General features: G+C 37.7%; 1 protein-coding gene across 3 annotated transcripts in view; it reads left to right on the top strand.

Moving 5' to 3' along the window:
* Nucleotides 1–13,321, top strand: part of ifih1 (interferon induced with helicase C domain 1) — a 164,021-nt gene extending 150,700 nt beyond the window's left edge. For all 3 annotated transcript variants that reach the window (XM_039757499.1, XM_039757498.1, XM_039757497.1), the window contains 6 exons: nucleotides 1,091–1,347; nucleotides 5,977–6,126; nucleotides 8,052–8,213; nucleotides 11,299–11,489; nucleotides 12,064–12,157; nucleotides 12,714–13,321. In XM_039757499.1, coding sequence (XP_039613433.1) covers nucleotides 1,091–1,347; nucleotides 5,977–6,126; nucleotides 8,052–8,213; nucleotides 11,299–11,489; nucleotides 12,064–12,157; nucleotides 12,714–12,899 — 1,040 coding nt within the window. In that variant the 3' untranslated portion in view covers nucleotides 12,900–13,321. The remainder of the gene's footprint in view (nucleotides 1–1,090; nucleotides 1,348–5,976; nucleotides 6,127–8,051; nucleotides 8,214–11,298; nucleotides 11,490–12,063; nucleotides 12,158–12,713) is intronic.
* Nucleotides 13,322–13,897: the final 576 nt, after the last annotated feature.

Raw genomic sequence — 13,897 nt, 5'->3', positions numbered from 1 at the left:
ATTGGCTCAGACACAGGAAGCAGAGGGTGATGGTGCGAGGAACCTCATCAGAATTAGACGATGTTAAGAGTGGTGACCAGCAGGGGGCAGTGGGTCAGTGCTAGGGCCGCTGCTATTTTTAATATATAAATGATTTAGATAGGATCACAAAAAGGACATAGCAGCACTAGGAAAGGTCCAGAGAAGAGCGACTAGGCTGATTCCAGGGCTACAGGGGTTGAATTATGAGGGAAGATTAAAAGAGCTGAGCCTTTACAGTTTAAGAAAAAGAAGATTAAGAGGAGACATGATTGAAGTGTTTAAAATTATGAAGGAAATTAGTCCAGTGGATCGAGACTGTTATTTTAAAATTAGTTCATCAAGAACAAGGAGACACAGTTGGAAACTTGTTAAGGGTAAATTTTGCACAAACATTACGAAGTTTTTCTTTACACAAAGAACAATAGACACTTGGAATAAGCTACCAAGTAGTGTTGTAGACAGTAAGACGTTAGGGACTTTCAAAATCGACTCGAGAGAGAGTGTATACATAAACATTTTACTTCAATATTTATTTAATATCTGAAGGATTAACACAATGGTGTCTTTGGTTCAGATGTTTTCTAACTTTCCTATCATTTGGGCACTGTAATACAGTTTCTTGTCTTTCTTACAGTTAATTTAGGTTCCATTGTTAGAATACCTCCTGGTTGCTTCAGAGTGCTGCACAATCTTGAAATCTGCAAATGAGTTGGGATTGTGTGTGTGTGTGCATGTGTGTGTGTTATCTATTAAAACATGTTGAGGAGGTGGAGGAAGACGAAACAACTAAATATTTTAGCAGATGGGGCGGCACAAGTACAAGTCACATCATTCATTTAGGGAATTTTGGCTAAAATGCAGCATTTTCTGACCTGTGTTTTGATGTATCATTAAGCAGGTTTTTATAGATGCCAAGGAAATGTCAGTTTATACTCATAATCATCTGTAGTTTTTCCACCTGCAACTAACATCCACTTTTAAAATGTATTATTTCTGAAGACAAATTTCAATAGTAATTTTTTAAACAATAATATCCTATTTATTGCCTTATGTTTCTTTTTGTCTTCAGAAAACAAGAACGAACTGGAAAGTTTGGCTAAAAATCCTGAAAATGAAAATGGGAAGTTAGCAAAACTGAGGACAACTATTCTTCAACAGTATGCTAAGATGAGTAAAACAAAAGGAATCATTTTTACTCAGACTCGTGTGAGTGCTATTGCCCTTCATCAGTGGATTGAAGATAACAAGAAGTTCACTGAACTTGGTGTCAAATCCAAATATATTATTGGAGCAGGCCACAGCAATTTAGTTAAGCCAATGACTCCAGTAAGTCATTTTAATATTAAATATATTAAATAAATTAAATTGTGTTCAGTATATTAAAACCAATACTAGATTGTTGAAAAAGATGGCTGTTTATTTAACATCAAAGTGAAACTTATTTCTAGCATTATTATTATATTATTATTATTATAAGTTATTACTAGTAGGTTTCATGTGACCAACATTTATACTCCAAGCAAAGATGAGCAATGAGGTGACCAGTTAACATCCATCCATCTTTCCATCCTTCCATCCATGCATGTATTTTCTTCCTCTTTTCTGGGTCCAGGTTGGGAGCAGCAGCAGTCTAAACAAAGATACAAGATGTCCCTTCTCCCCGCCACCTTCTTTAATTCTGATACCAATGCTGTCCCTCACCAGCTAGGAGATATCATCACTCCAACCTGAGGTCTGCCCCAAGGTCTCCTCTCAGCTGAAAATTGCCAAAACACTTCTTCAGAGAGGCGCCCAAACCATATGCATGAACACGTCAACTGGCTCCTTACGATCACAATTGATTTTCATGCTGGATAACTTAAGAAGCCTTAGACAGGATTTCTAGGAAATTAGACAGGGGGAACTGGATGCCCTCCAGCCAGACTTATCACTGAGTTAAGATACAGCATGCTGTGCCATGAGAGTGAGAATCAAGTAATGCTATCACCTCTCCTTTTGCATTTGTCATCTTAATGATTTGGATCACAATGTCAGCGAAATAAAAGATGTCATGGTGGTGAGCCATCTGTCTGTGTGAAGTCTGCACATACTTGTGGATTTTCCTCTGAGTATCCTGGTTTTCTTCCATGGCCCACATGTGAATTTAATTCAACACTATAATACACTGTATTTGGCCCTGGATGAGTAAATGTGTCTGAGAGTTGCTTCCCATTCTTCACTCCATACTCAATGACACTGAAAAGAACTTTTGGTAAATAAATTGATGATTGTTTATGAAATAATTACAGTTTACTTAAGAGCTGATATTAATAAGCTAGTGCATGCCCTTAGTCATGTTCTTCTTCCTCTTCATCTTTTCCCACTTCTATGTGGAGTCAATGTGCCTGAACAGCTCAGTCCTGCACCTCCTCCCCAGTCAAGCCCTTTTCCTTCAGATCTTCTTTTATTTTATCCATCCACCTCTGCTTTGGCCTCACTTGCTTTCTCTTCCCCTCTATTTCCATTCTTATCATTCTTTTGCCCACATATTCATTGTCTGTCCTCGTCACATGTCCGTACCCTTTCAACTGACTTTCCTGTACTTTCTTAAATATCTAACTTCTTCTCCTGTGCTCTCTTTACTACCCATATCTCAGCTTCATCATTCATTGTTAGTGATGTCTCGAAACCTTAACTTTAACTTTCACCTTAATTCTTTGATTACACGATACTCCCGATACCTTCTTCCAATTCTTCCATCTATGCTGCATTCTGTGGTTTATCTCTGTGTCTAATTTTCCATCTTGAGCTACCACTGATCCCAGATATTAAAAATGTTTCCAATCTTTTCAGTAGCTCTCCGTGCAGGCTAACTTCTGAATCCAGGTCATCATCAAACCTCATATGTTCTGTCTTCTTCCTATTTATGTTCAACCCTTTAACTTCCAACAACCTTCTCCATTCCTCCAAATTCCTCTTCCCTTCTTTTTTTCTTTTGCTGCACAACAGAAAGTCATCAGCCAAAAGCATGCACCAGGGGGGTTGGTCTTACCACGACACAAGACATCCATAAAATACTATAATAATTAAACTTTGCCATGATGAAGAATGAACATGAAACCGATTTACAATCACCTCACTTATAACTGCTGTTATAAGTAATTCTTAACAGACATTAGCCCCTCATATGTATAGCAGAGGAAGAAACATTCAAACGCAATATACATGACATATGGCAAAGGTGTTGACCATTCAAGGATACAAATTTGTCCAGTTCTGAACTGCCTAAATACTAATGTCCATCTTGATTTGAAGCCCAGTGCCCAAAAATCCACCTCATATTCTTTACAACAGCACTTTTTGTTTACTACTGAATGATTTATTTAATTACCGTCTAAATTTTTTAGGTATAGCCCATTACATTTTCTTCAGTTATCATTTTCTTCTGTCACTAAAACTAGAAAGCAGTTACCAAGACGCATTTTTTTCTGTTGAGGCCCATCATGTTTAAAGTCAGAAATTCCATATTTAATAACACCATCCAGGGTGTCACACAGATTTTTTCATCATGGCCAGAAACTTCATTAACATTCTTCTCTCTTCTACTCTCTGGATAGAACTGGCCTTCTCAATTAGCTTGTTATACCTGATAGCATCTGCTGTTCTTATTCTGCTGCCTCATCACACCAATGTATAACACTTGCTACCACAAACTAATGCAACATACGCAGAAATATGCAGCATGGCTCAGCGGTGTATTCCCAATTTGTGTGAAATTGTCTTTAACAGTAAAATTAAGAAAGTGGTAGACCCTTTTATAAGAACTTTAAAAAATGTTCACATGAGAGGGGACCATTCAGTCCATCCAGTTAATCTGCATAGCTAATGGCCACGTTGTTCCAATATCTCATATAATTTTTTTTTTTTTTTTAAACTGTTAGGATCTCCATTTTAAATACATGACTCAGTAATTTGTTCCAGATTTCTTGAGAGCAGTACGTAATTCACTATTTAACTAAAAGAATCCTGCTGGAAAAACTTTACTGATGCTTTTGAGAATTTTGAAAAGTTGATTGCACTCTAAGTTCAAGCTGAAGTACTGTAATATTATTTTTACTGACTGTCAGAGCAGGAGACATCTTTTAGTTTAAGGAAGCACCTACAGTAGATGTCCTGCTGGTTGTAGCGTGCAGTTCTGGTCACCACACATTTCTGTGCAGTTTCACTCCCATTTTGATGTTTAAGCATAAAATCCATTGGTTTATATTCAACAGTTTTTAGGATCTAACCTGACATTTTAGTCCTTTTTTCTATCACTTCTGCGTATTGCAGGATCCATATTGTCACTTTTTTTGCACATACTGTATGTGTGACTTCAGATATCACATTTTCTGGAGTTTATAAAATCATAAGCCTGTGTGATGCTAATGGAAGGGGAGTATGGGTTCCATGGCTACTGAGCCATAGCTTTTCAGATTATAAGCAATGAGAATAATACATACTGTTTTTGAAATCTAATCCAAATGTCTATCATGTCTCCTCTCACATTCCTAACTTTCCTGCACAGCATTTCATATTCATCTTAAGTTCCAAATGTTCCTAGCTTGGAAACCCAAGTGGGGAATCTCTGGTTTTTGTGGTTAATGTTGTCTTACTGGCCTCATCTGATTGTGGTTATCAGCATACAACAAGCCATGCCAGAAGGAGAATTGCCAACTTCAAATTTGAGATCATTCTCCTCATCCTGGAAGAGTTTCTGCCCCAGTGGAGAAGTATAAGCATTTCAGTGCCTTGCTTACTTTAGTGATGCAGTGGTTAACCCTGCTGCCTTACAACTGGCCCAGGCATGACCCATTTGGAGTTTGAATGTTCTCAGTGAATCTGTTTTTCCTGGTATTTAGAAACTCTTAATTGGCCCAATTGGTATTTTTATGTGTTCTGCAATGAAATGGCAACCTCTTCAGAACTTGGTTCCCACCATGCACCCAATGCCATCAGTAATCAGAAATAGTTAAATGGGTTAAAAATGAATGTAAGAATCTTGCTCATGTGTTACAGTGTGGAGGTTACCTTTAGAGTTACTGACAGATGTGTTCACTGGTGGCCATACTTCAATTCCACCATCCAGTACAAAAGTGTGTGCTGTTTGTTTCACATTAGTCTCATCTATACTCACAACCTCTGAGTAGTACATGAAAGAATGAGATCTTGAATACAAGAGGCAAGAATGATAGTAAATCCTCAGTATTTTAGAGTTCATGTTCCATGAGTTAGTGTGAAAGTTGATAGTACAGGTGAATGTGGCAGCAGAACTACTGCTGCTTTGTTATGGACTGAGTGGAACAGCAGATGAGGTGATAAGACATCTGATGAAGATGCCTCTCAGGCTAATCCCACAAGAGGTGTGTTGAGTACGGTCCATGAAGAGGAAAACTCAAGACACTCTAGAAGTATTATATTATTCTCCTTCGGGCAAGGGAGTTCAATCAAACCGCATTGGAAAAATCGGAAAACTGGTTCTAGGGTAAGCATAGTTGGCTCTAACCTGCTTAGTATGTGACCCTCACCAGAAGAAGCAAATGAACAGTTCAAGTGACCACATGGTGCATTCAAAAGTGAAGCCAAGAAACACTTCTTTAAAACTTAAGAGTTATCAGATTCTGAAACAAAAAACTAAGAATCTGGATGAGATGTGGGGACAGCTTAGCTATTTAGTTAAACAAACGGGTTTGATGGACTGAATGGTCTCCTCTTGTTTGACAGACCTTCCTTGTTCTTAAATTCTCCCTGTCATACCCAAGTTTATTCTCCTAAATATGACAAGCCTTGTACTAGAGAAGCAAAATAATGTGTTTGTGGAAACAAATTTCCTTCTAGGATAATAAGATCTGCCTAAATTTACTGTAAGCTTAAAGATGTAAAAAAATACATTTTATTTTATAATTCCATCCAGTAATGTTGTGCTTTTATTGACAGGCAGAACAAAGATCAGTTATTGAGAAGTTTCGCTGTGGTGTAGTCAATTTACTTGTGTCAACAACAGTAACGGAAGAAGGCATAGATATTGAGGAATGTAACATTGTGATACGTTATGGACTTGTCACAAATGAAGTTGCAATGGTACAGGTAGGTGACAAATTTGACTTTGGGACAATCTTTTCTTTTTGAAATCTTAAAATTAATGTCATGTTTGACTGTTTTCTATTTATGCAACATCCAATTCAGTTTCTTTTTTTTGTATAACACTCTTCATTGAGTGCAGGCACACAAATTTACAGGTAAAAAACAGATTTTAGAAAATACATAATTTACACACATATATACACAGACTAGCTTAACACCCAGTTAAACAAGCAATTTTAAAATAACAAATATAAATGGATTCTAACAATACCTGTCCACTAATATTATCATTGAAATATAGTCAGTTGACAACACAGAGGAAAACAAAAAGCCCTGTCAGCAACATCCCTGAAGAAGATGAATGTCTCGGAGTCCACAGGCAGGTATAATTGTGGGAAAACGAGTCAGGAGGAGTGTTGATTGTTTTAAGTATTAATTCCATAAGTGGTTTTATTGATTATGGCATGCACTTTGGTTAGTTGATGTTGTCCAGTCTGCTAAAGCGCTGCAATCAGAAGGCTCCAGCTAAGTGTGAAGTAGAATAAAAGGGAGTGAGGTTAGCGCAGAGAAGTGAGTTTGGTTGGTTTTATGAGTAAAGAGGAAGTGATTGCTGGTTTTGGAGAGGTAACAGAGAGGGGTGAGTTGGGCAGCTCCCATTAGGCTGATTTGCCTGTGGAGAACAGGATGGAGGGCTGGGTGAAAGTTCCACAAGGTGGGTGCGATCTAATCAGCTGAATAGCTGAAAGGTAAAGCGAGATCCACAGGAGCTGGTAGAAGGAGTAAGGTTCTGACGCAGTGGGAAGGGCTTGACAGAGTTGTGTTGATTGAAAGAGGTGGCAGCACCGTGCACTGCAAGTACCAGAAGAGATGGCAGTTTGGATCCACAGTGACCGACTGAGGCAGCAGGTCATTGGGGTGCATCAGGAAGACAACCACTGTCCTGGCATGTACTGAAGGAGCGACATTTATTTCACTCTCCACTTTAGATTTTAACATATTTATTGGATTATGTAATTGAACACCATGGGACACTGATTTTATTATATGGCACAATTTTAAAGAGGATTTATTTATTGATGGACCTAATAAAATATGCACTGTTTGAACCTTTACTTGCAGTTTATTTCTCTATATTGATAATAGACCATGCCATTGTTTTAAACTAAAACTTTTGCTTGTTTTCTCCCTTGTCTTGGTGCATCCTTAGTCATGACTATCAATGCCCCATATAGAGGAAGATGACATTGGCTGTGGGTTTCCGCAAAGTCAAAATAATGCAAAGTCATAAACAAAGTCATGCAATGTCACAGTTGTGGTGGCCTAAGTCAACTGGTCGCCCACCCACTCATGAACATTTTACAGTAACATATAGGCTTGTTTTGGGCAGTCTAATATGAGAAAGAATCTTTTCATCCTTGGTACCTTCCTTTAATATTAAAGTGCCCAAGTATTTCTTAGATATTTCTTGTAAATAAAATATTTGCATCAGTCAATTTGTTTTACACAATGCTTTTGACTTTTATAATGAAGCTTGTTTAGTCATACATTTCTTAACCCTTTGAACCTGGCAGGTCATCTTTTTAGGCCAGCCCCATTGAGATACATACCCAAAAGGCTGGTATAACGGCCCACCTATCTATTGTCATCCCTGCTCTCCTGAATAACGGCCTACACATATCTGTTATGCTGTGCTACTGTCGTTTTACTGTACTCCTAAATCTTGCAGTCCACTGCCATAGAGGCATATTCGTGAAAGGCTGTCATAAATTGGCCTAGCCTTTGCTGTATTAGATTACACACATAATATATCGCTGTCTAGTTATGCTGTTACGCTGCTTACACAAGTTATACTGCTGTTTTATTTGCTATAGATCAGTTTTGTTTTCTTATACTATGTAATTTTTGTCCTTGTTGATGTCTTCTTTTAGGCAAGAGGGAGAGCCAGAGCAGAAGAAAGCAGTTATGCTTTAGTGGCACAGGAAGGATCTGGAGTTGTTGAACGAGAAAGCGTTAATGTTTACCGGGAGAAAATGATGATCAGTGCCATAGAAAATGTGCAGAAGCTTTCAGAAGCAGAATATTTAAAGAAGGTAATTGTCTTTTAATGAACATAAGGCTGTCTGGGCAATACAGGCTTGATCTGTTCTCTTTTGCTAAACTTGTTCTCCATTTTACTGACTGTGGAATCAATATGAATGGCAAACCCACTGTGAATAAAATGAAGCTTCTACCCTATGACATTCTGGCCACTCTCCTTTGGTGAATAAATGAAGAGTAGTAGCAGTAGTGATAGTATTGTCATGTGTACACAGGATAATAAAATTTCTACTTACATGTCCACCCAGCTAATGATGGCTGAGCAAAACTTTTAATTTCAGGTTTTCATGAAGAATGGAGATCACAAAATTCTGGATACATTGTGCTTCAATAGCAACCCAGTGTGAAGCCCAGGCATGTACAGTTGCCCTAACCCCGACACAGACAGACTCGGGACACAGGTTTAACCCCCAGCACACAGTTTATTTACAGTTCTGTGCACACAGTGAACCTGCACCTACACAACATAGTCCCTTCTCTGCCACCAGTCCATCCGTCTCCTCAGGCTTTGTCCTCTTCCTTCCAACTCTGGCCTATCAATGGTAGGGACTGGCCTGACCGGCAGCCAAGGCTACACTTGATGCAATTGCACCACTAAGTGCACAACAAATCACTGCTCATGCATTTTTTCTTCCGACTTTGGCCGATAGCCCCATGCCATTTCGCAAATTGGCTGGCCAAATCCCGAAATCAAGGAAAAGATCAGACATTGGCTGGTCAATTTACAGCGACATTGGCCATTTCCCAATTTGGCCGGACACTTCGCACTTTGGCCAATTTCGGGTTTTGGCCATAACATATATATATATATCATTGCACAGAATTGCAATCTTGTGACACACATTAGCTGTGAGATGGAATAAGATGTAGCTTGTTCCACTGATTGAAATTGCAGCACTAGGTGAAGCCGCACTTGTTTCCCGATATCTACTCAGATGCCGTACACTTTTTTTATCCATGAAGAAGATAGAAATACCTTGTAGACAGTAATAAATATTTCATTATTATTATCATTATGTGTTTTCTATTTTAAGAAGGAGAAGGGCTCCTTTAAGGCTTGTTTTGAGATTTTAGCTGGGCAAATTAGCCATGTGGTGCTGCAAGGCTACTGGACAGAAATCAGAGTACTGATAGGGTGGTGACATGCCCGAAGCAGCTCAGCACACTTGTGTGAAAGTTTTGAGTGTGGCTAGTACAGCTCTGTGATATAATGCTGGCCTTGCAAAGCATCATGGGATGCTGGAGGAAAAAGAATGTCTGCCTTCACCAGCACCAGTGTGAATTTCTTGTTCATCAAACAAGATCACCGTTGAGTACAACTGTTCACTCCAAAACATACTTTTAGGAATTTTGGCGATCAGCACAAGGGCTTCTCACTGTAATAGTAGTAACTGTATAGCTTATACCAAACTGAATATAGTAAATGAAAAACATCAAACAACAAAAAAAATAACCTAGTCAACAATATAATTATTGTTTAGCAGGAGTTTAAATGGATGAATTATATGCAATAGACAGATTTTTAAATTTTTGCTTCAGTAAAATCAGCTAAAAGTTAAAGATGAAGTTAAAGATGAGTAAGACTCTAAGAAAAGCAAATCATATCTCCTCTTGTACACTGAGAAATGTACAACAAGGCTATTCAGTTAGCAGCTCCTGAGTCAGATTTGACCCTTAAGTAGATTTTTACTGGCCCTTTGATTGGTTATTCCTAACTAATTGAAAAAGAAAAATAATTTTATATTTTCATTTTTGTAGGCACATACAATGGGTATAGAAAAGAATCCCTCCCTTCGAAATATTCCCATTTGTTTTGCTTTACAGCATTAAATGAAAACACAGAAACCAATATTTTTTCCAGCTTTACTCACGCAATGCAATCTATAACATCCAAGTGAAAGATATCACAGCTATAGTTCAGAAGAATTTAAAAACATAAAAAACAAGAAATACTGAGAATAATAAAGGATCACCTCCCAATGTCAATATTTTGTTGAACCACCTTTTGCTTTAATGACAGCCTTGAGTCTTTATGGATACTTCTCTATCAGCTTTTCACATCTAGATTGAGCAGTATTTGCTCACTCTTCTTTACAGAACTGTTCAAGTTCGGTCAAATTGGATGGTGAGCGTTGGTGGACTGCAGTCTTCAAATCTTTCCACAGAGTTTCAATGGGATTTAGGTCTGGGCTCTGACTGGGCCACACGAGGACATTCCCTTTTTCCTTAGAGGAATATTAACTTTCGGCAAGGCCGTCTTAATGTATGGACACAATGGGCACCGCATGTTTCTGTTTTGCTATCAAAACATGGGCTCCAACACACTCCTTTGCACAGGGGGCCTATGATGCTGCTAAGATGGCCCTGACTTTCAGAGGTATTTCAAGACAGCCCACTCTAACTTTGACACCAACTTACAGCACCCGTGATGCTGCTTGTGCATTGTGCTTACAACACATGCATCTGATTTAACGGCTATTGTACAAATCGACAAAAAGTTGTTTTCCTCATTAGGTGACAAATGCAGCAGACATAAACAAAATGTGTTGTTTTAGGTAAAAGAGTGAAATGTGTTTGAAGATATACATGCCATATGAAAATGGAAATGACTTGTGTCTTAACAGTGTGCCATACATCATGTCTATTGATACATGATGGTGCATTCATATGTGTTTATACAGCAATAGAAAAGAACATTGTGAACTGTTTCCACGTTTCTTGTCTATGAAATAAAAGTGAGAAATTAAAAAACTCTGACGCAGTGTGTAAGTACAAAATAATTTTGGAAACCATATCTCTATCTGCAGTTTCAAATGATTTTAACTCCTTTGCATTAACAACTAAAAATCCTGAAAAAAAAAACTAATTTTTAGCTTCAGAAATAAATTTTCCCTTAACTGGTGCCATTTTCAAACTCCGACCCCAACTCAGAAGTAATTGAACAGCCCTGATGTACACACTGTGTGCTTTTTGTTACCATGATCTGCTCTGTTAAGTAGTTTAAAAACTTATAATGGAATGTATGGAGCCAGTGAATAATTAACAACTTTACTTCTCCTGTTGTTTAATGATTCTCAGATTCAGGTCTTACAAATTCAGACAATAAAAGAAAAGACCTTGAGGAAGAAGAAAAAGATGATGAAGGTGGTGCGAGACAATCCTTCGCAAGTGACGTTTTTATGCAGAAACTGCAGTGTGTTTGTTTGTACAGGAGACAGCATTCAGGTCATTGAAAGAATGCATCACGTTAACGTCAGAGAAGAATTTAAGTAAGATCACTTTGCCTCATAATTTGTTTCTGTGCACATTGGACTTTGCAAGCATGTTGTCTCATCCCAGTTGCTGAAATTATTTCAGCTATGAACCAGTTGGGTTAAATGTGCCTGAAATCCAAATGAGTCACAAGTTACATTTAAAGCACCTTAATTATCTATAACTGGTCCATAAGCCTTTATCTGAAATCTCTGGGGCCAGACATGTGTATGGACAGAGGCATTAGGCCACCCCAAACCAATCTGTCTGTCTGTGCAGCTTCTTCATTTGTCTCAGCGTATTTAGTTTTACTTTATTGAAGGTGCTTACATGATTTAATTTATTGTTCATGTTTGTGTATGTTTATTTGTGTACATAATAAATATTATATAAGTTAATGTGCTTTTTGTATATTATTGTACAGCACAACTAGTTGTATCGCATTGTAAAATCTTCCGTTGAGAGATTTTCTGGAGTATCACTAACGTCAAAGTAACATTGAAGTTCTGCATGGACCATTGCTTACTGATTTTTTTATTGTAGTTGGTCTTGCCACAAAATTAATATGTATTTTTGATCTTTCTTTTTTAGGAAGCTCTTTATAGTTAGAGAAAACAAATCTCTGCAGGACAGATGCTTGGACTATCAGGTCAATGGGGAAATCGCTTGCAAAAAATGCTCTCAGGTATACGTTTTTGGCTATTTAAAAATATAGTCCTTTTTCATTGATTCGTTTATTTCAAAATATCTGTTGTAAAAGAGGACACAAATAAAGATAAAGAGTTGGGACACTGCCTTGATGTAAAACTGAATGAAAAACAAACAAAGAAAACATGCAATAAACACGGAGTAGTCTTTTAAGACTAGTGTTCTCAATTGAACTGAAACAAGATGGCTGATTTCTGGGTTATGAGTTCATGAGGTGGGGAGGAGGGGGTCCAGGCGGACAGGAGTGGCTGTCAATCTTCTGTTCTGAAGAGGAAGGAGAAGAGAAGGCATTAGTTCACCATGTCAACCCCTGGTCTGGCGGGTAACTACCATCAGTAGAGCCAGCAAGCTGTCTCCTATGTGCATGGTGTCCGTGCGAAACTGTGGTTAACTAAATCACAAATTTGTTTTGTTTTTGAACATTGTATAACTCTTTGTAAACTATTTGATAGTAGTGTCATTAACATTACAACAAGAAGATGACATTAGACAGTTCAAATAGTAATTACAATATTCTGATTTTTTTTTTTCAGACGTGGGGTCACATAATGATACATCAAGTAATCGAATGCCCCTCTTTAGCAGTCAAGAACTTTGTACTGGATTACGGAAAGGAAAAGAAAACTGTAAACAAGTGGTCAGAGGTGGGAATCAGGTTCCAAGAATTTGACATTGCAGATCACGATTTTTCGATTCCTGACGAATCTGATTCTGATTAGATGATGATTGTCTCTTGCGGCACAAGGTACTCTACTGACAATATAGCAACTCTGTACACGTTCTAAGATGAGGATTTAAATTACTTGAAAAAATCAAAGGAGGAACTGTATTTTCACTTTATTTGGGCAACATGTTGTATCGAGAACATTGCCAGTTCAATTATCACAATACGTAACTGATATGCATTAAAATCGATATTATTATTTTAACAAAAAATATTGAAATTTTTAGTTACATGCTCAAAATTATATCTGCACTTCCCCATCATTATTTTGTTTGTATGAATGTTCAACTGTAAAATGACCGAGTTCTTCTACTTTACTCCACTAATTGGAATATATCTTTGTAAAAGTAAATTATATCTTATAAACATTAAGATATGGAAGGCTTTTGTTTTATAAATAAAGATAGTAGAAAAATACTACTACTTGTTCTTCTGTGTCTGTGCATTCTGACTACATGATAACCATTATAAAAGAGTTCAAAGACAGATAAAGGTTTGGGACGACACTGAATCCGTTTATCATAAGTAAGAAAATAATAAAGTGCTTCTCAGCAAAGAAACATCTCTGCAGATGTGAGTCTATAAATGGACTGCACATTTCTGGTTAAAATACAGGCCAGGCAGGAAGAGGCGGGTCCAAGTAGATGGAAACCGGAATTAATGTCAGAGTTGGAAAGATTGTCTGTCAGTCATCCGGACTGCAAAGGGAAGTAGAGAAGAGGCGTTGGTACACAGCGCCACCTTGTACATCAGCGAGGAATTACCCCCACCAAATGCATCTGTGTGACACTGTTTATAATGTCTCCAACTATTTAAAATTAGGAATTTTCTAATCAAAAATACATATAAATATCAAGATGAATTCTGGAATGTCTATTATCTTTTATTTCTCTTTCATTTTTTTATTCACCACGAGACAAAACTGGCATATTAAACAGTGTACAAAAGAACCCAAGGTAATCAGGGGGTCCCATTTTGCTCCACTGTTGGTTG

The sequence above is a fragment of the Polypterus senegalus genome, chromosome 6, assembly GCF_016835505.1.
Source record: "Polypterus senegalus isolate Bchr_013 chromosome 6, ASM1683550v1, whole genome shotgun sequence".
Taxonomy (NCBI): domain Eukaryota; kingdom Metazoa; phylum Chordata; class Cladistia; order Polypteriformes; family Polypteridae; genus Polypterus; species Polypterus senegalus.
The sequence above is the reverse complement of the archived record's forward strand: the minus strand, read 5'-3'. Positions and strand labels throughout refer to the sequence as shown.